General features: G+C 42.5%; 1 protein-coding gene across 1 annotated transcript in view; it reads left to right on the top strand.

Annotated features, from left to right (window-relative positions):
* LOC126406789 (protein kinase C epsilon type-like) overlaps nt 1–22,481 on the top strand; it is a 110,403-nt gene that overhangs the window by 26,947 nt on the left and 60,975 nt on the right. Inside the window, exon 2 of the mRNA XM_050071292.1 lies at nt 13,455–13,518. Coding sequence (XP_049927249.1) covers nt 13,455–13,518 — 64 coding nt within the window. The remainder of the gene's footprint in view (nt 1–13,454; nt 13,519–22,481) is intronic.

Here is a 22,481-nt window from a genome sequence, read left to right on the forward strand (position 1 = left end):
CTTTGCACTTGAAGGTTGCCCGTTCACTTACGTTTTAACAGGTCTGACGCTACTATGCGCCCCGGCTGTATCTAGGCTAACGGCTAACATGCTAACTATTATTTTTATGTCACTAGTCACTTGAAACAAATTTAGGACGATAGGAGACAGGTTGAAATAAACCGAAATTTCCCTTTAAGTCAGACCGAATATGTCAGCTTGAACAGGTGTGTTTTCAAAAGGTTTTAAAAGATGAAAGGGAGTCAATATTGCAAAAGTCATGGGGTAGAGAGTTCCAGAGACGGAGGGTAGAATGGCTGAAGGCTCTCGAACCCATTGTAGTCCAGCTGTCCGCTGGAGGTGTGAGTTGGGTTGCAGAAGAGAACCTCAGAGTATGGGAGGGTTTGTAGATATGAAGGAGTTCAGACAGGTAGGAAGCAGAAGAGAGAAGATAATGGTATCTCAGAGCTTTTTTTTTGCAGAGTTTCTCCTCTTTTGCATCGTGTCCACAGAGTAGCGTGAAAGTCAAGAGCACTCATCTGCAACAAAATACAGGCACCAAAATGTCCCCAGAAGTACACTGCACAGCACACTGACTTACAGTCTTACTCTGTGTTCACACTGGCCACAGATAAAACAATTAGTGCAATTACATGTAAAGTCAATATAAAGACACGATTAGATGCGAATTCATGCCGGGCAGTGCGATGGACTCGATGGACACGAAGCAAATTACTCAAAATATGCAAATTAAGTGCTGCGAATGACGCAAGTAGCACAATTATGTATCATACGCTTGTTCGCAAGAGCTGAAAAATCTGAACTTCAGCGACCAATTTGTGCCACGGTAGCCTCAACATTGAGATCCTCCGGGGACGTATGATAACGAGGATGTACCGGCAGAAGATTATTCAGCAATTTCACATGCATATGACATGAGTCAACACAAAATATTTTAGCGTTCAAACTTACAGGAGCAACGTGACGCAAAAGTTTGAGGGTTTTCTGACTGACGAATCGAATCTCAGACCTTCGAGGAGCAGCTTTTGTTTTTCCTCCCGGCCTCTCTCTGCCATTGCCAGCCAGCTGCTTACAGTCCTGTAACATTATCCCCACCACTGGCAGTTGCCATGTTTGTCCACTCAGCTTGTGGTTCCACTAGTAGAGACTGGTCTCTGGTGGTGCGTGATGTGCACTATGTCGCCTCAATACAGCATCACTGTGTGAGTTTGATATAAAAATTTATGTGTCTGTGAAAATCATAGTGTCTTGATTTCTAAATATCTTTGTGTACCATAATACGGGGATACTATACAAGTCTAGAAATCAGGCACTTACACCCAACGCCAAAATGCTAGAGATTTTGTAACACAACCTTGTGTAAGCACAGCTTTCTGAACTGCATGTTTCTGTCTCTGTGAGCACAGATTTTATGCATCTGGCCTCAGATCTCTACACCGATATCTTGACTATCCTTACCCAGGATTCTCCCTCTTTCCACACCCTCCCTCTCCCCTGTGTCCTCCTCCTCCTCCTCCTCCTCCTCCTCCTCCTCCTCCTGCTCCTCCTCCCTCATAGGTGTCATCAACCCCGCCATGAGTCAGTTAGAGGTTAATGCACAGGCGCATGCAATGCAGGCAATGATCTCTATCTCCATTTGTGTGAAACCACAAGGAAACACTAACTGCCACTTTTCACACAGATGCGTATTTGAACTCACATAATATACACACACACACATACTGGCCTCAGAGGCATTTACGTAGTGTAGATGATCAGGACTATTTTTGTGTGGTGGTGGGTTGTTTGCTGGGGTTTCTGTTTGGGAAATGTGTGAACCCATGTTTCAAAATATCCCTGCAGCAGCTCTTCCTCTTGTCTGTCTCTGTACCAGCGGTGAGTGGGTCGAGCTGATAACTGGTAGCTCTGCAGTACAGAGAGAAAAGCATCCATGTGCACAAATCCATTTCTCTCTTTGCCTTCTACAAGAGGAGGTGACTGTGAACTGGGTGAGCAGTTTCATCTGGCTGCAGGAGGCAGAGAAAGAGAAAATGGGGGTAAAACGTGTTTAAACTGACAAAATCAATATTAATGAAAACAATAAGCCTTGTTTATCCTTGTTCTTAAATTCATTGATGTTGCTGAATGTGTGATGCAGTGGATGTCATTGTCAGATATTGTCAACATTGGTAACTGTGTTAACGTCTGTTGTGTCCAACAAGATAAAGTTTCCAGTCTGTTCATCTCACTGCAGCCATTTTGTGTCGCCTCAGATTGTATCTAGTGATCTGAAAAAGCAATTGATTATATTATTCTAGAAGGCAACCTAGAGCTTAATTTGTATTTGTCATATTATATCATGAATAAAATTGATACTAAGCACTGTGTGACAATACAGTATTGCAACACAAAAATATCGTGATACTATGCTGTATCGATTTTCCCCCACCCCTTCAGCTGAGGTCTTAGTAGTTCGTATGAGGCAGAGACACTGTGTGTGGGTGTGTGTGTGTGTGTGTGTGTGTGTGTGTGTGTGTGTGTGTGTGTGTGTGTCACCATAGCTGGCCTGTTCATGCTGCACCATCATTTATTCAACAGGGACAAATTAGGCATAGACAGACACGGCTAAACAGGAGGACAGGCATGAGTGGCTGCCGACATGAGGCGCTGTGTGAGTGTGTGTGTGTGTGTTCGTGTTCAGGGCTGCTCTGGTCTGTTTGAAGTAAATCAGTGCATTAGCAGCAGGCGTGAGTCCAGCTGTACAAAGTTATTCTCCAGTACTTCAATATGTGTGTGTGTGTGTGTGTGTGTGTGTGTGTGTCTGTCTGTCTGCACCCGTTGTCAATGAAAATCTTGTGTCTCAGGGTACTTTCAGACCTAGAGTTCACTTGCTTTGGTCTGAATGTTTCAAAGTTGCATAATTGCCTAGAGTAAGGCACTACACTTTGAGCAATATTTGATGTAAGTTGTATTTTACAGTCATGATTTGAAACCTTGCAGTTATTTCATTAGAGGGCATTTTTTGGCTAAAATGCATTTGGAAGTATGATTAAATGGATTATAATCGCGGGAAATATAAAACTTTGCATAGTGATAGTGATTTGACTTTGATTCGGTAATGGCCGGCACACGCTACTTAATAAAAAATTCTGCAGCACGCACATCCCCAAAAAATGTTCAGTTGGGTGCTGGATCAAAAATACTGGTAAAAGAAAAAGAAAACAGATATACGATCTGCACACCAAGTAAAGCTCCCGTCAAAATGCCATTTATTATAGAGGTGACGTTTCGAGCCTTCAGGGTCTTCTTCTGACTAAAAGAAGTTAGTCTGAAGAAGAGCCTGAGGGCCTGAGGCACATGCTACTTAGCCTGTAAAAACTGTTGTCTGTTGCTGTGGACAACCTTTACCAAGCTTTAGAAAATAACTAGGGACTCAACCCAACCCCCAGAAAAATGCTGGCGTTGTACATTTCTGCAAACCACAGATGCTTTATATTATTTTTTACATTTTAATTATCATGAAGCAGATACATTGAAACTAAGTTTCAATACCACTGTGGTTATGGTGTGATTAAGTTTAGGCACAAAACCATTTGGTTATGGTTAGGATACCACGTTTGTGGTAGAATAAAGAAGCAATGTCTCTCTACTGCTTTTTGTGCCTAAAAATCTGCTGGAAAAACAGCAACTAGTCACTACAACACATCCATGTTTAGTGCCTCAAAAGCAGCTGGAAACAGCGATGACCGGCTAAAGAAATAAACATTTATTGTGTGTTGGTCTCAAACAGTGGTCGGCAGCTTGGCAGGCGTCTGGCCTAGCTGTTACACCATCTACCATCCCCGCCTCCTCCTGATGACAAAGTCAGCTCATATACTACGCCACTTTAGAAATGTTGATATGTATAAAATGTGGAAATGTAAGCTATTTGTAGTTTGCAGGAATGTACAATGCCAACATTTTCTATTAGTGACTGTGCTGAGCAACATATTCTCTAGAACAGTTCGTATGATATCCTACAGAAAATGTGCACCTCACAAATGACATTACGTTCTTAACGTACAGTTAACATAAAGTTACGGAGATTAGGTTTAGGAAAAGAAACATGGTGGGGGGTGTACCTTAAAATGACTTAGAGTTCACGTGGATCTGAACACACAGGCGATAGTCTGTTTTTGTGACCCATTGACCAGCCCAACCTTCCTCCTTACAACCACTCAGGACTGCTTCCTTGTTTACTGCCTTCAGTGCATCGGTCACATGATTGCAGCCTGTCCAAATACATGGGATATGTATGAATTTGGGTGGAAACTGGAGTATCAAAAGTGTCCGAAAACTGACATTGAAAGTCAGGATGTCAGATCTGTCATCTTCTTTGTTTCTTTTGTTTTAAGAGCTCGATTGAAATCATAATTTATTTTAGATGGAAAATTACGCAGACAAAGTTGTTGTACATTTTTGTATCTTTATTGAAAGTCAGATAACATGAGAGCTAGCCCTAGAAAGAGTGGTTGTTAGTAAGGTTGCTCATGAAGCACTACTTCAACGAGGTTCCTCACAAGTATAGCGGTTCAAACAGCCGTGTGTGTGTCTGTGAAGGGTCTGCAGTGTGTCACTCCACAGAGGCCGTGTGCTCTCTGTCACTGAGGACAGATAAAACACAATGTCCTCCCTGTTCGCTCTCTCTCCCTCTCTTTGTCTCTGTGGGTCTCTCACTGTGATTTTTCTCTCTCTGCGTTGTGTTTTTTTCTCGACTGCGTCCATGCGACTGCTGCTGCATTTCTGTTCATGGGTCAAATTATCGTTTTACAGAGTTCTTAAAGCATGTGTCCACACGGAGGGGCCCAAACTGCAGAAACACACATGAAACATCGTCCTCCTCATCCTCTTTTGCTTTTAGTAAACAAGCAGTGAGGCTGGATGGATGAGGGGTTTTGACAGAGCGCTCTCCTGGCTCTCAGGAGAGTGCGTTCTGACACCTCTGTTGTTTCAGTGAGTAGCCAAACACACCATGCAGGACACGCTGCATATCAATGATTTTGGTTTTTACACATTTTTCACTGGAAAATGTCCAGATGGTTTGAAAGAAGCAGAGCTGTTTGAACTGGTTTTCAGAGGGATTTTATGTCCCTGGTGATGTCGTGCTGTATCTGTTGCAGTGCTGGATGTTTGATGCTGGTATGGATAGAAACGTTTGTAAGGGAAAAAGCTCATGTGTTTCTTAGATCGACAATCTTTCTATTAACCCGGGTGTTGTTTATGTCAGATGAGAAGAAGTGAGTGTGTGTGTGTGTGTGTGTGTGTTGTGTGCCTAGAGTGAATCTGAGCCAAGAGTTCAACGAAGTCATGTGCTTTCACTTCAGCCTTAACAGTCCACGGGTATGTTTGTGTACAGTGTGTGCCACCGTGTGTGTGTGTGTGTGTGTACCACTGTGTGTGTGACAGAGCTGGCAGGTGTGGACAGGTCTCACTTGCAGAAGGACCTTTATTTTTAGGCAAGGAGCTGTCACCACACGCACACAGTAAGGCTGCACAGTTAAACCTACAGTACAGGTTATTAGACATAATCACAGTTTGGCTTCCTGTCAGTTAAACCGAATTGACACGGTTTGGTTTTGCATTTCAAGCCCCTCCTGAGTCTCTGGTTAATTACAGTAAATCAAGCACTCCCTGTTCACCTAAGTGGAGAGCAGGATTGGGGTTGCAACAGTATGAGATTTTCATGGTACCATAACAGTCTCAGAAAATATCGCAGGTTCAAGGTATCATGGTATTACAGAAGTTTTAAAGGAATGGAAACAGAAGGGTTATTGTTGGTTGAACAAACATTTTATTACTGTAATTAAAACTTGAAACCATTTTGTTAACGGAAGTATGTTTGACAAAATCTCCCCTTTGAAAATAACTTAAATAAAGATAAGATTTAACGTCCAGTTGCATTTTTTAAAATACCGTAGATAAGGAAATGTACACAGTTTGATAATCGTCAACTCTTACCTTGAAAGTGGTATATGGCTGCAACCCTAGTAACTACACGTCGCAGCGACGCGGACTTCCTGTTTATTTTTGTAAACTGAAAAGTATTTCCCTCGGTAGATGCATAGTTTTGTTGAAAATTACTCTGGTAGTCAGAGTTATTAGCCTAGGCTAATATATGCAATGTAAAATATCGTAGACCTTTGCTAGTAATGTTAGCATGTGGGGAAAACTTGTCTAGTATACAGTGTGCCAGTAAACCCGGAACTCCATTAGCGCTTTTAGCACTTCCGGTTCTCTCGTCTAAAAGTCAGTAAGTTTTTTTGAATGGGGTTTTGGTAAAATGCCTCAAATAAGGTCTGTGTTTAACAAAAGCTTAAGCGAGTTTCAGGTTTTGTTCTACAACATAAAACACGTCAGTAAATACCCTACTTGTGAATTTTGAAGCTTTTACGTGTTGTAAAAAAGGCGGTTGCTAACAAGTTGCTCAATACGACTACAAACCCTGTCGGGGACATTAAACGTCATCACCCCCGAACAGGCGAGAGTGCTGGCAGTCCGCCATTACAGCTTCTTATTTAGCTTAAACAGTCCGATTTCCCCATTATACAATGTTTTTAAAATAAAGCGGCCGAAATCAGTTGAAAGCTTAGTGGCGGTGACGTCAAGAGTCATGCGACCGTGGAGTAGTCATGTAGTCCGTTAAAGCCTAACGTTAGCTTTTTACTTCTGGCGATCGCATTTAAGCTTCAAATGCGGTATGAAAGGTGTTCATATGTGAAGATTATCTCGCTGAACAAAACCTGTAAGTATCATAAACTTGTGTTAGCCACAGAGCTTATTTTCTGACATAATCCAAAACGCAATGCAAAAATCACATTCACTTTCTCTTCTGGGAACCAGCACGATGCTAAACTTCCGGGTTTTGACGTCAGCCCTGGCACACTCTATAAGATGATAGTTTTGTTGGTGAACCTTGTGAGTTATAATGGAGCTGAATTTTATAAGCCTACCTTTGTTTAACGTTGTTGTTGTTGTTCCTGGGCTAGTAGGAGTAGGGTAACCTCTGCTAGCAAGTAGGCTAATTTATGCAGTGTAAAATGTAATCAACCTATGCTAGTAATGTTAGCATGTTTTATATGTGGGGAAAACATGCTAACAAGACATACGTTTTGTGGGTGAACCTTGTGAGCTCTAAAGGAGCTGAATTTTGTAACGTTGCCTTTGTTAAATGTTGCTGTCCCTGGCTTCATATGAGCAGAGGAAAACCCTGCTAGCCACTAGGCTAATTTCTAAAATTTAAAATGTCATAGAGCTATGCTAGCATTGTTAGCATGTTGTATATGTGGGGAAAACATGTCTACTCCAAGACAAATTTTATAACCCTAACTTTGTTAAATGTTGTTATTCCCAGCTTTGTAAAAGTAGAGGACAGCTCTGCTAGCCATTTGGCTAATTTATGCTTAAGTTAAACGCCATAGTCTTATGCTAATAACATTAGCATGTTTTATCTGTAGGGGAAACGTCCAGGAAAAGACAGGTGTTCTGTCTGTGAATCTTATTATGAAGCAGAATTTCAGACTTGTGTTTAATGTTGTCACTATTAATCCATGTTTATTGCGTGTTTTAGGCGTGTTATGAATCACAGAAACTCAACAAGGTGGCACAGAAACCCCAACGTCAGATAGTGTTTTGGAGGTTTAATTTTAGAGCGACACAGATACACCACTGCACAAGTTAATGCTTACAACAGTGTTGGCAAAAATCAGCTTTAGCTGTTCTGTTGGTTACATGCTGCAGTGGCATTTATGTTTATGACAAATTAGTTTCATATTTCATTGCCCCCTCATATAGACACTACACTTAGTAACAGATTCAAACCTCTCTATGCCTCAACATTACGTGTTTTGGACCAAAGCTTTTTGTTGACTCCCCGAGAGAGCGGACCTCTGAGGAGTATCTGTTTTGCTGATAGGAACGCTGAAGTGATGCTGAAGTGATGAATTGCTGGTTAGCAGTTGCTATAGTAATGTCACTTTCACTGTCGCATATATGCTCAGTAAAGCTTGGACTTCATTTTAGGCCCATTTGTCTGATTGCCCACTCTGAAATAGGACCTGAAACTCACTGTAAACTCCCTCAAAATGGCGTTCTATAAGAACTACGATCATTCCTAGTTCTTACAATGTGGACACAACAAAATAGAATTTGGAAAAAGGTCCTGCAGTCCAAAAACGCCTTTAAACGCACATCTTTTTGGACTAATACCTATGGACACTGCGTATTCTTTATTTTTAATTTTTTGAACGTCTGCACATTCTTGCCTTTCTCTCTTCGTTTTAAACATGTAAATTGTACATATTTTTAATTAGTAGTCAATTAAAATGTTTTTATCATACATTTCTTGTCTGTGCACCAAAAATACAAAGCAAATTCCTTGTATGTGAAAACCTACTCGGCACGAAACAAGACTCTGATTCTGAGGACACAGATTCCATGTGAAGAATAGTTTACTTCATTTGATTTAAAAGTGTTTACTTTTAGTTATATTAATTGTGACAGCCAGTTTACTGTTGATTTACATGTTTTTTCCACAGAGATAAATATATAATTGTGATTAATAATCATGGCCTTTCAGTATTGAACAGAATGACTGATGGTCTTAGAGCCGCGCGATCATGACCAGCACACACACAACATGCTTCAGATGCATCAGGGCGGATGGAGGGAAACCTGCTCTATTGAGTTAAAGCCTATAATTTGATTTGACTCAGTGTGTGTGTGTGTGTGTGTGTGTGTGTGTGTGTGTGTGTGTGTGTGTGTTCTCTGTAAATTAGCATACAGTTTGAGGATGTTCTCAAAACAGGTAAACAAATTGAATTGACTTTGACTCCCAGTTGAATATGAAACACACTATGCACACACTTTAACGCACACACACAGGAACACACTGGTGCTTGCAGTTTACCACATGATGAAGATCATGTGATGTTTGAAGCTGTCCAGGACCTCCAGAAAGAATCTGTGCATATGCATCAGCAGTAGCCAACATGCAGAGTTCACACTGTTATCATTATTATTATGTGACATTATGACTGTGGATGTCCTGGTGAGGTTAAAAGGATGGTTAAAAGTATGACCATAGGATAAATATGGTCATACAGTATCATATAGTTTGGGATGCCGTGGTCCTAAAAAATTCGGGTGTGGCTGGCTGCCTCTCGTTGTTGTTGTTTTTAATAACTGTATTTGTTGTTTAAAGATGATACAGAGTGTGAATCCACTGAAATGATCCTGCAGTAGGTGTCGTAAGAGAGATGTTTTTTGTGCAGTGAGCCAGGCAAAAACTCCCCAAAACTCCCGGCTACAGGGGGGTTGCCAGAGGACCACTAGCAAAGGCTTTGCTATGTGGCTCCGCACTGGCTACCTGGCTACTTACGGCAGCTACAGAGTGATTTTCCACGGTGCGTAGCCGCGCTCCCAATTCACTAAGTCTCGCCTCCAACACAGCAAACAAACTACATTCTCGCTAAAGGAGGCAGAGGAATAGCTGAACATCTGACACACCGAGCGAGAGAGATCAGGAGAAAGAGAAGCCATCGCTAAGTGCTAAGCTAACATAGCTAACAAGGCTAGTAGCATGTAAATAACAGCTGGTATTAGCGAGAAAGTCACTAAAAGAGGAAGAGAGCTATGAGTTCTTGCGTGGAACAAGTGTGTGTTTGAAAATGTAGCAGATATTTAGCAGTTGAAAAGAGGAATATCAGAAAATTAACTGGTTTGAGCTGGAACGAGCAGCACAAAGACGCCATCAGTGACTGACACAGGAGCACTAGCGTTGCCAGGTGGGAAATGTAGGATTATCGTACCAGAGACTCAAAATTATCGTATTTTGAGGGAAATTATCGTACATCCATCATAACCAAAATAACAATCCTACTGATGCGCTATAGGCAAATATAGTCACTCTAGTGTTTACTTTTTTTGGTTTACTTTTTTTCCATTTTCCTTGCTTCTGTTTTTCCTCTTCTTCTTCTTCTTCTGTCTTGAATCTCATTCTCGCTCAACTTCCTGACAGGTCCTAGCGCCTCGTGGGGCGGGTACAGCTGACCATTCAGCCAATCATGCTCATTGTTCAGAGACAAACGTCACCTGTATCTCACGCTAAGCAAAGTGCGATTGGCTGGAAACATGTCACATGGGAACAGATGCCTTCAGTGCTCACAAAAAAAACCTCTGGCATACTGATTACAACCACACATTCATGAAATGGTCAAATTATTGTACATTTTGCCTTTTTTGGGATTATTGATTGTACATCGTACAGAGGGCCAAATTATCGTACAAATACGATAATTATCATATACCTGGCAACGCTTAGGAGCACCGAAAATGACACAACATGCTCACTGCAGTACGTCAGCAGTACAACAGTTGTACAAGACATGTAAAACTGTTAACAGGACACATTGAACAGTCAGATGTTATTTTATATAGCACGTCGTCTCATTTTATCCCAAAGTTTACGTCAAGACCTTTCGAGTTCAGGGAAAGAGACACTAATGTGCATGTGTCAGGGTTTACCACAGATTCATGGACCTGCAAAAACCTCCAGGTTTCGAGAGGGGACACAGACTGTTACACAAAGACACAAAGGCAAGAGGCAGGCAGCCCTCCCCCTGCCAGCCCCAACATGTCAGCTATTGGAAGACATTGGTTGTGAAGACAGACATAGGGAAGCGGTGTATGTTCTGCACCCCACCATGCAGAGTAAAAATCTTTGTTGGCCTGTGCACCCAGTGAGCTTCTTTAATCACGATACGGACGGTTTAACCAAGTCCACAGTTCCAAAGACGATCTAAAGTGTGCTGTACGTCTGCATTCTGCACAGATGTTTTTACATTGCTGGATCTACACACACCTTCCTTCCTCCTCCACTGATAAAGAGCCCATCGCTCCTGCGTGGCCTCCCTGTGACCTCTGACCTCCGTGTGCGTATAGCTGTTAGCTCTCAGATAAACAGGGAGGAGACGTAGAGCTATTGCGGCGCATCCGCCATGTGTATGAGGATTAACACACAGCAGCAACAATCACATGGACACATGGGCCGCACACCGAAGGGCTTTTTCCTTCCTCCGCCGGTTCTATACTTAGTGACATCTGCACCTGTGAGTCTGAGCACGCTCAGTACGCGGCTGATGAATGGAGGGCTGTGACCTCAGAGGAAGGGAGGTGGTGTGTGTGTTTAGGATGTTTGGGGTCCACACAGCCAGTTGGCTGTTTTCTTTTCTTGTTGACGTCATAATCGTCTTTACCACGGGTCTGTTAGTAAAATGTGGCGTTACTTTGAGCATCACTCGTCTGATGAAATGAGGTTTACTGAGTAAATCATCACAGCTTTAGGAGGATGGGAACAGTTTATTATTTTCCTTTTTGTTTCAGCTCAAATTCGCCAGGTGACAATGGTGTCGGAATAATCTGAAAAATGAGTCCCTGATCAAATGGCTCACCTGATCTGTTTTCTTTGCTCTTTGTTATAAACATGTTGTTTAAACGCTCTGAGCAATAAAATACAACACATGTTCTGTGGAGTGTCCGTGTTGTTTCAACATTACAATCTAAAGATCGAGAACACCCCGAAGTCAGAAGAACCACCACCAGAGGAGCATGTGAATGCATCACCGGCCTTGCCTTGCGGAGGTCTCATGAGCACTCAGATGTTCAACAGACTGACCTGTTTCATACTGGACACTAAAAACAGTTATTTAAAGACATGATTGTTCATTTTCTTCCCTCGCTAAAGCACAAATCTGTCCCTTTCTTTCAATTCTACATCTCATAAGAACAGCCCAAATTACAATGGTGTTCAATTCATATTTCTACATCAAGTCCTGGCAGCAGAAAGCGGCTCATTCCTTCTCTGCCAGATTCATGCTAATATTCTGCCACCCTCATCTGTCCATCTGCCACAACAACTTCCTTCCTTCCTTCCGCTCCGTCTTGAGGAAAATGCAGATGGATGAGAATAATTATCCTGTTTAAACCTCAAAATGCTCTCAGTGTTCTGTCCCGCCTGATAACCAAGATCCATTAAGCCCCGAAAACGTGCCGTCCCTGGAACAAGCAAACACTGGCTGTGAGAAGAGAGCATGTTAACAAACAACAACAAGAAGTAATCAGGCAGGGTGCTATCCCCTTCTCTCCTCACCATCACCCTCCTCCCCCCCTCTGCACTTTCATATTGGAACGAGCCAACAAACTTTCTCTGCCCTCCCCCTCATCCGTCTCTCTTTCTGCTTTCCATCTCCTACTGTATACATTACTGAAGCCACGCCTGCTCGCCTTCACCGCACCAAGTCTTCACTTAGTACAGTGTGTGTGTGTGTGTGTGTGTGTGTGTGTGTGTGTACACGTGCAAAGGGGGATTATGGACACTGTGGGTGGTGCAAGATGCCGGTAGAAACTCTGTGAGCCCCCTGGCCAATACCCACTTGCTCTTCTCACTCTCACACACACACACACACACACACACACACTTTACTGTATACACACACACAAGTGCAGACACTCAATAAATTGCAGAGCAGCAGTTGTCTTCACTCCCCAGAGCTTCTCTCTGGCCTAAACACATTCTGACTCCAGTATATGCGCGTGTGTGTGTGTGTGTGTGTGTGTGTGTGTGTGTGTGTGCGTGTGTGTGGCGTGTGGGTGTGTGACAGGATATGTGTCAACCTCTAGGCCTCCAGCTCTCTTTCTTCTACATGTTACCACATTACTGCCGTGTTGCAAGTGACACTGTGAGATTTCGTCCGAACAGGATGTTACGAGCATCACACAGTTTCCCACAGGCTGGCAGCGCGCTTGTGGCAGTGGCGAGTGGGTGGATGACTGAGAAATTTTTCTTTACAATGTCAGCATGTAGCATATTCTGGAAAATGTATTCAGAATGACGTAAAATAGTCATATTGACAGGGTTGTGGTCTTAACAGCCGTTTCTGTTTTTTGTTCCTTGTGATAGTGAATGGAACAACGTTGTGTTTGGGACCGTTTGTTGGACAAAAACAAGCAAATTTATGCTCTTATCTTGGACTTTAGAAGATAATGAGAGCCAGTTTTTACCAATTTCTAAAATGACTAATGGAGAAATGAATTAGCAGATTTAATGACAGTGAAATAAGCGTTAGCGTTAAGCGCCAGAAAAAATGCTTCTTCTAAAATTCACATCACTTTAGAACTGTTGATATTATTCATATGAAATGTACAGGTGTAACGTATTCATGGTTTGCAGATACATACAATGCCAACATTTGTTCTGGCGATCGGCTTGGTCGACTACACGCACACTTGCAACATTGGAGAGCTACAAAGACCTGTTAACATTAATTAAAGCAGGTTACTTTATTCATTTGTGATCCTAACCTTCTCTCGTTTTCTCTTTTTCTTCCTCTTACCCCTCTTTACCTTCCCTCTGTCCTCCCTGAACGTCTGTGTGTCTGCAGGTTGACCTGGAGCCAGAGGGGAAGGTGTATGTTGTTATTGACCTTTCAGGATCTTCCAGTGAAGGTAAGAACTCATAAAGGTCAGGGTCAGCTGAGGGTGTCCAAGGTCAGATAACATGTATGCAACACAGAATCACTGCTCTTATCTGTTATTCTTTGCTTTAATTTTTTCCCCTCTTTTTTAATGACACAAAAGAGTGGTTACACAATCGTCAGTCCAAATTAATAATCTGGATTATCTGTAGACGAGGACTGAAGCAGCAGGATTTAGTATTTAGTTTTTGCCCTTGTGTCCGTCACAGCTGATGGTACCTACTGAGTTCCTCTTAGTGGTATCTCCAGAAAACCAGTGTTGCCACATTGGGAAATATAAAACCCACAACTTCCAGGATCATTTATCAAGAAGTTGTTTTTAATTCAGCAGCGTTTATAAAAAACTTTCAGAAACTTGGAGAATTTAATCATTAATCTATTGTATCAATGAGCAATTATGAGTTGCATATTTTGTGTGTAAATTTGGGGTTGTCGCGATATACTGGTATTGACAGTAATGGAATTAATTTTAAATTCAATTTCAGTTTCAGTTTGATCTATAAAGTCCAATATCACAATTGAAATTTAATTTTGAAAAGCAATACAAACAAACCATCCAGTTATATTAGACAAAAATCACAGTTTCAGTATTCACCAAGTGTTCAGTTTTGGCTTTAGTTCCTTGCATCAGCAGCATCATCAGTTTGGGTTCAGAATATTTTGATGAGAGTTTTTGTAAATATTAAAAATGTCATTTTGATTTATACTTTTGAATGAGGACTGATGTTTTTTTTAAGCCTCTGCATTAGCGACTGCAGCGGCCAGAAGCATTCACGGAGGCTTATAATCACGAGCTAATTCTAGTTTGCTCAGTTTAAGTCTCGTGAGCCCAAATGTAATGACATATCTGTGTTAGCAGTTTTGCCTCCAGGGAGTAAATGTGTAACTACACTTAAAAAGGCATGTCGGCCCACTATCGAATGAAGAGCCCTCTCATGGCTGTGTAAGTGTGCACTCTACGTGTCTGAACAGGCTCGCAGAGAGGCCTGAACACTGTTGCTCCTCATGGTTGCAGTATGACACGCTCAATGAAATGTTTAGAACTTCTCTACAGCGTAGTCAGTGAGTAACATCTTATCACAACCAACAAGAACAATGCTGTACAAATGTCTGGAGTGATGTCATCTATTGACCAGGAAACCACAAGTGTGAACCCGTACGTTTGAGGTGAAAGACAACAAATCATGTGCTTGATCAAGGATGTGTGATGTTAACAGAGATATCAACAAGAAAGTGATGCCAACACATGAGGCGGGGTTGTAAAGCAGTTCTAATGAGTTTGTGGTTTTTCTTAAGTCATTGCGTTATATCTTGGCTAATCAGCCACAATCTGATCTACATTAGTCATGCCTGTGGTGTTGTACGTCATTTATGCATCATGTTCTCATCAAGTAATTTTAGTGGAAATTTAGGGGAAAGGAAAGATGCAACAACACCAATAATAATACAAAAAATACCTTTGAAATAACCTAATTTCTATGGAAACAGGAGGCAGAAAAAGGAGAGAGAAACTCCTGCAGCCCACCTCTCTGTAACCCTTAGTGCTTTATTTGCATTAAATGAAAAATAATTTTGTGTCATATTTTGATACGTCCTCACTCCCAACTTGTCAAATATGGCTGTTTGGTTCGTGAATTTTCACGTCTACATATGACACACTATTTATCCTTGGTGTGTCTGTATTGTGTCTTTTCAAAATACACCCTTCCTTGATCACAGGAAATGTACAGTTTCTGCTTGTTAGATTAATGCAGTCTTTTCTCAAAATACACTTACAACATCAGTTGGTTGACAACTTTGGAATGAGAATGGGCTGCATATTTGCTAAATCTGTCACTATATTCCGAAAGAAGTACGAGACAGATGGTCTGAGAGAGAAAAATAAATCATGTCCCTCCCTCCCTACGACTGCATCTCATGGCATTTGCTAGAATCAGACTGTGGCGAGGCAGCAACAATCACTTAGAGCTGAGGAATCTCTAACGCAGCTGTCAGTCCGTTTACTTCGGTCAAACTGCCAAACTCGACAGCGCTGATCAAATAAATATGAATCAAGTTTCTGTTACTGCACTGTCTCACCTCAGATGTTTTCAGAAACATATGTTAGTGTACTGTTTAGCTGTTACATGAGAAAGTTGGTTCGGCCTGTGGGCGGTGCTTGGTACTCCTGTTTAACTGTATTCAACATGGAGGCCGATTAGGGTTGCAGCGTTATACTGGTTTTAAGGTATACCATGATATAAAAGTTAACGGTTATTTTAGTTATTTTCTAAGAGGAGACTTTTTACACACACACACACACACAAAATGGTTTCAAGTTACAGTCATATTAATAGAATGTTTGTTAAACCAAAAATAGTCCTTCTATATTTATTCCTTTGAGGATCATTTGACCGATTGTCGAACCCCGGATTCCGTCCTGGTCGTGGACCAGTGGACCAGTGGACCAGCTCTTTACCCCTGCAAGGCTGCTGGAGGGGGCGTGGGAGTTTGCCTATCCAGTCTACATGTGCTTTGTGGACCTGGAGATGGCTTACGACCGCGTCCCTCGGGGGGTCTTGTCGGGGGTACTGCGGGAGTAAAGGGTTCCAGCCATTTGGTCCCTGTATGACCAAAGTAAGAGCTGTGTCTGCATACTTGGTATAAAGTCGAACACGTTCTTGGTGGGTGTTGTCCCTTATCACCAATCCTGTTTGTGACCTCCATGGACAGGATCTCGAGGCGCAGCAGGGGGGAGGAAGTGGTCCGGTTTGGGGCCCTCAGAATTGCATCCCTGCTTTTCGCAGATGATGTGGTTCTGTTGGCTCCATCACACCGTGACCTCCAGCATGCACTGGAGCATTTTGCAGCAGAGTGTGAAGCAGTTGGGATGAGAGTCAGCACCTCCAAGTCTGAGGCTATGGTCCTCTGTTGGAAACCAGTGGTTTGCCCTCTCTGGGTTGGGGGAGAGCTACTGCCTCAAGCGAGGGAGTTCAAGTATCTTGGGGTCTTGTTCACGAGTGAGGGTAGAATGGAGCGTGAGACGGATTGGCGGGTCGGTGCGGCTTCTGCAGTGATGCAGGCGCTGCGCAGGTCCGTCATGGTGAAGAGGGAGCTGAGCCAGAAAGCAAAGCCTTCAATTTACTGGTCCATCTACATCCCAACCCTCACCTATGGTCATGAGCTCTGGGTAGTGACCGAAAGAATGAGATCGCGGATGCAGTGGAAATGAGTTTCCTCCGTGGGGTGTCTGGGCTCAGCCTTAGAGATAGGGGGAGGAGCTCGGAGTAGAGCCGCTGCTCCTTCGTGTTGAAAGGGGTCAGTTGAGGTGGCTCGGGCATCTGATCAGGATCCTCCTGGGCGGCTCCCACTGGAGGTGTTCCGGGCACGTCCCACTGGTAGGAGGCCCCGGGGCAGACCCAGAACACACTGGGGGGATTATATGTCTGGCCTGGGAACACCTTGGGGTCCCCCAGGAGGAGCGGGAAAGTGTTGCTGGGGAGAGAGATGTCTGGGGTGCTTTGCTTGGCCTGCTGCCCCCGCGACCCGGCCCTGGATAAGCGGATGAAAATGGATGGATGAAGGATCATTCTGACAGATATTAATATAAATTCTGTAATACCGTGACACTTTGAAACAGTATTATATTTTCTGGGACGGTTATGGTACCGTGAAAATCTTATACCGTTGCAACCCTACGGCCAATTATATGTGAAAGTTTATTAGCCGATAGCCCCTTGAGATGAATTTGGTTTTCGAAGGGGAACAACGCAAAACACACACTCATTTTACAGCTAAACAGTACACTAAATGTTTATGAAACTATTAGTGGAAATAGGCAATGCAGTAACATAATTTTTATTGATATTTGATCAGTGCAGCCTAGTGATTGACATGATTGACAGCTGTGTTAGACCTCACAGCCCTGATTGGTTGTTTTTGTTTACCTGCAGTAAGGCCATTAGAAATGCAACGAGGGGGGCGTCGGTGGCTTAGTAGTAGAGCAGGCGCCCCATGTACAAGGCTGTTGCTGCAGCGGCCCGGGTTCGAGTCCAGCCTGTGGCCCTTTGATGCATGTCATCCCCTCTCTCTCTCCCCCCTTCACACTTAACTGTCCTGTCCATTAAAGGCAAAAAATGCCCAAAAAAAATCTTTAAAAAAAGAAGAAGAAAAAAAAGAAAAGAAATGCAACAAAGTCTGATTTTTTTTCACGTATTTTTTTGTCATATTTAGTGCTGTGTGAATTTAGTGACAGTTTAGCTTATCTTAGCACTTATCTTGCTAAACTTTTAACTATTGCTTTAATTCCAGTGCACAAGCCCCCAAACCAATGCCCATCTGATCCACTGAAGCCCGACAAAACAGTCGAAGACAATGCCTAAAAGCCAAAGTGGCTGTGCGGCCGAAGCCCAAAGCCCAGGAAGCTAATGCTAGTGGTCAATAGGTGGCTCTACAAGCTATTAGCACACTTTGGGAAGAAATAATGATAAAATGACAGACACTGCCACAACCCACTCAGAACAGCTGCAAGAGCTGCAGGGTACAGTGTGAAAAAGATGAAAGTGTAGGTTACTGCAGGCCACGTTACAGAGCTGGAAGTTGCAGTTAGCGGCTACTCCGACTCAGTTAGCACCTCGGAGGTGGACATGCTAACGGTGAAGATAGCAGTATAGGTTCTTAAAGAACAGGTGTTATGAGTAGAAATAGGAAAACAGGCATAAAACCAACACTGACTAACCAATAATAGAAAAAGATTGAATTGAAAATGTACAAATGGTTTTATACTGTAAAGTCATCTTCATATCCTGAATACAGTCTTTACATTCACATATATACGGCACAGTGTATCTGTGGTTGTTCAGTAAAAGCTTTATAAAAGCTCCTTGTGTGTTGAGTAACACTTCACTGCCGCCTCTTCCTCTTTCTCAATCTTTACATCTGCCTCTCATCCCAAATTCACTTTACAAACAGTGTGCTGCTCCAACTCTGTGACACACTGCGTTAACACTGCTGCTATCTCGATGTGTTTAAATGACTTCTCTCTTAACATGTTGGTGTGTGTCACACTGTGGGCAAGTAAAGTCTTGAGTCAGTCTGTCATTGAGTAATCAGAACCACCGCATCAGGAAGTAGACATTGTGAGTTTCCTGTGTGTTTGTGTGTATTGCTCCAATCTGAGACGTGGTGTCATGCTTTAAGTGCTTTTCAGCTGAAGTTTAATGATGAAACAGGGTTCAGTGTTTGACTCTGAACTCTGAGATCACCTCATTATTCATAATGTGAGACGACGTGATGAGAGAGAGGCTCGAGCTGTAATCTTCTCTCTTCATGGTCACTGCAGATCCAACATGTTGAGGAGTGTTTAAGTCGTGCACTGGTGTGATACACTGGGGACTGACCTCATTAAACATAAACACCCTAAATGTCCCTCCAGTATTTCCGGAACAACCCATATGTCTGTTACTAAGGCGACTCATATAAGTGTTTATGTTCTGCCATCTTTAAGGTTGACATCAGGTTGAGTTCAGGCGACTATAACTACTTGGTAAATCTTGGGTAAAGATAACAGATGGACCAACTGCAATCTATAAAAACAATCACTCTATAAAGGCAACAATGCACCACAGCTTTTTTTTTTCCACTCAGTGGCGACAGACATTCAGACAACCACAAGAGTTTGCGTGTCATGAAAACACAATCATGATGCATATCCTCTCTGCACCACCGAGTCTGTCTCTGCTGCATGCTGCCTTTCAGAGAGTTCAAATATTTTCAGAAATTTTGGAAGCACTCTTTTAAATAGTTGTAGGAATAGAAAGCAGAATTGTAGTTTGTTGATATTACTAGTGATAACACACACACAAAATAGCTGTGTCACTGTGTCTCATCGATGGTGTGAGTCAGATTTGTAGATCTTGGACAGATGTGGAAGTGTGAAGGAAGCGCACACAAACACACACACGTAGACGACCCAGAGAGATCACCTGTCACACACTTCCAAGGAACATGGAGAGAATGCATACAGGAGGAGGAGGATGCTCCTGGCTGCTGCTTAGACAGTGAAATCAGCTCCAGGTCTGCGCCAGAATCAGCCAGTCTCTGACAGAGTAACCTGTGACAGCGGAGTTCAGGTTGTGTCGTCACCAACATGAGTCAGTCACAACAGTCAGATATCAGGGATTTTGTGATTCTGTGATTTTAAACATTTCACAGTTTGCTGAGTATTGACATATATTGCAACTTTGTCAATATCTGTTTCACCTGAGTGCATTTTGATCTGTGCATCTGTGTGTGTATGTGAGAGAGAGAGAGAGGCTCCACTGACATTTAAATCAAACGTCTGGACTTATTTTGGATGTTTTAACACAGAAGGAAAGAAGGACTTGGATATGCAAGCAGTGTCATATGAGAATAAAATACTCTACGAACATGAGGGCTCACCTCACACTCCACCATCCAGAGATAGCAATAGCCGCTGAAGGCCAAGCTAATGCTAAAACTACTCCACTGAAAAATCAACCAACACTGGACCCACTTAGCTTGACAAAACTACCATCCAACTCTGAGAGAACGCAGAAAATAACACAGCTCATCACCTACTTCATGAGCAAAGATCTGCGTCCATAATTAAAAATGAAGGTGAATGTGACTCCGCCCCCACATTTTTTCACCGATACAGCCGTACCCAAGCTCTACAGAGAAGTGTAGCATAAAGCTGAGGAATCTTTGAGTTTGAACATGCTGCGCTTTAGCCAATCACAATGGAGGGGGCGCGGCCGAGACGTGCAGGTGTCCCCAGGAAATGTGTACCTACAGAAACAGCAAGCTCCGCGTCCATAGTGACCGCTCCACCCAAAACGCCGTCTCGTCAACGTGGAAAAAAAATATTTTTTCCAGCGGATGTCTGAGTTACAACATGATTGAGCTAACTGGAGTAGTTTCATGTCATAATCCGACAACGGGAGGCTTTTAACAGATGACGTCCTGATGTTAGCTTTGCTAACTGTTCCTGTCAGCTGCAGCCACTGATGCTTTCTAGACATCGTGATTTCCCAAAACTGAATAAATACCACACATAGCAACACAAAACTGCTTTGCTAGCTCAATCATGTTGTAACTAAGATATCCGCTGGAAAAAATATTTTATTCACGGACCGTTTATTGAGTTATTACCTTATTTTTATACAGTCTATGGTTATAGACAATGCTAACAGCTAACGTTAACAGCTAACGGTTAGCCCAGCTAATCTACGATAACCATGTTAACGGAAATAGTAACGTTTGTTCAGTCATTGTGTTTATAGACTTAACAAACATCAGATTAGTCTACACGGTGATATAGTGACGTGAAAAATGTGATATATAGCTAAACTCTGCTGGTTTTCTGCCCGAAGTATTTGTAAACAACATGGCGATTCCCTGGGGGCACCGCCGGAAGTGAAGGGCGTGAGGCCCCTGCACTTCCGTTAGTCGAAAAACTCCGGGCTGTGCCTCCAGAGGTAAAGGAAGAAAAACTTTTTTTTTTTTTTAGCGATGGATTTCCAGATTGGTTAGCAGGATACCTGCATGTGAAGAGTTTTGTTCGCGCACTTAATCTGGCCTTGCAGAGGATATTAAATCTGCCCACAGTTCAGTCTGTCAGGTGTATGCAGCATTTCTGACAGGTGTTATGACCAGAGTTGGGTATAACGTTAGAGATAGAGTACTTTGATTACTTTTTGCAGTAACGAGTAACCTAACGTGTTAGTTTGTTGTTTGAGTAATCAAATACTTAAGTACATTTTCAAACAAGACATCAGTTACTTCTGTTACTTTTAGAACGCTGGTCCTTCAGCTCCGAAACAGCAACGTTTGGTTCTAATAACAGAGATAACGTTAAACCTATCAGTCTGAAAGAAGCCACGGAGCTTGTGGCTCGCTACGTGGTCGGAGAAATGCTGCCGTTGTCTACGGTGGAGTCTAAATAGGTGGAGTAGGACTCGCTGACAGACATATTTCAGACTCAGGACTTGCATTATGCCTGGTACACGCTACACGCTGGTACTCACCAATTATCCCCGGTCGTCTTTCACGGCGTGTGTGATGTCATCGGGTTATTCTTGTCCTATTTTTATTACTTTCACTATTATTTGAGTCACTGTGTGTGTTCATGTGCCAGCCGACATGTTGTTGTAGTCACCTAAAAGCGTCAGCAGATGGCAGGAGCTACATTTGAAGCGCCATACGTAAACTATCAAGCTACTGTATCTTCCACAGGAAGTTCTGACAAATGTTTCAGAATAAAAGCCTATTTAGAAAATGGAGGGATTCTCTCAGCCGAGGTTATAAGGGGCTTTTAATTTGAAACTAGTGTTGAGTTTGAAATGACGGTGCGATATGTTAACTTTACAAAGACAACGGAGCGGATAAACAGTAAATCTATAAACACACAGAGGGATTATAAATAACAGCAAAAATAATTTGCAGTTGGAAAGAATGGTGATATATATATCGCAATGTATTTTATCGCAACACTCAGCATATTGCAATAATATTGCATCGTGACCTCAATATCGTGATAATGTTATGTCGTGGGTCCTCTGGCGATTTCCACCCATACTAGCTATGAACAGACTCAGTGATCACAGGTGGAGACAGAGCAACATTTCCTGCTGCAGTGTAGCACAGATGAAAACATCAGACTAGAGTTCTTCACAAAAATTAAATGTGAACTCAAAGATTTTGATTCACCAGACTGATATGCAACATCTATGTAGAGACAATAGTGTCAGCGCCATAGATGCAGCAGGATATGTCAGTGTGTGCCACAGCCTGAGAGACAACCAGCACAACACATAGTTCATCTCCTCACAGATCACGAGTTATCTTCTTTAAAATGTATGTGTATGATTTTGTATTAATACATTGTTGTTAGTTGTTTCTTTAGTAATTTAATTGCAGTTAATTTAATTCACT

This window comes from Epinephelus moara, chromosome 19 (assembly GCF_006386435.1).
Source record: "Epinephelus moara isolate mb chromosome 19, YSFRI_EMoa_1.0, whole genome shotgun sequence".
Lineage (NCBI taxonomy): Eukaryota > Metazoa > Chordata > Actinopteri > Perciformes > Serranidae > Epinephelus > Epinephelus moara.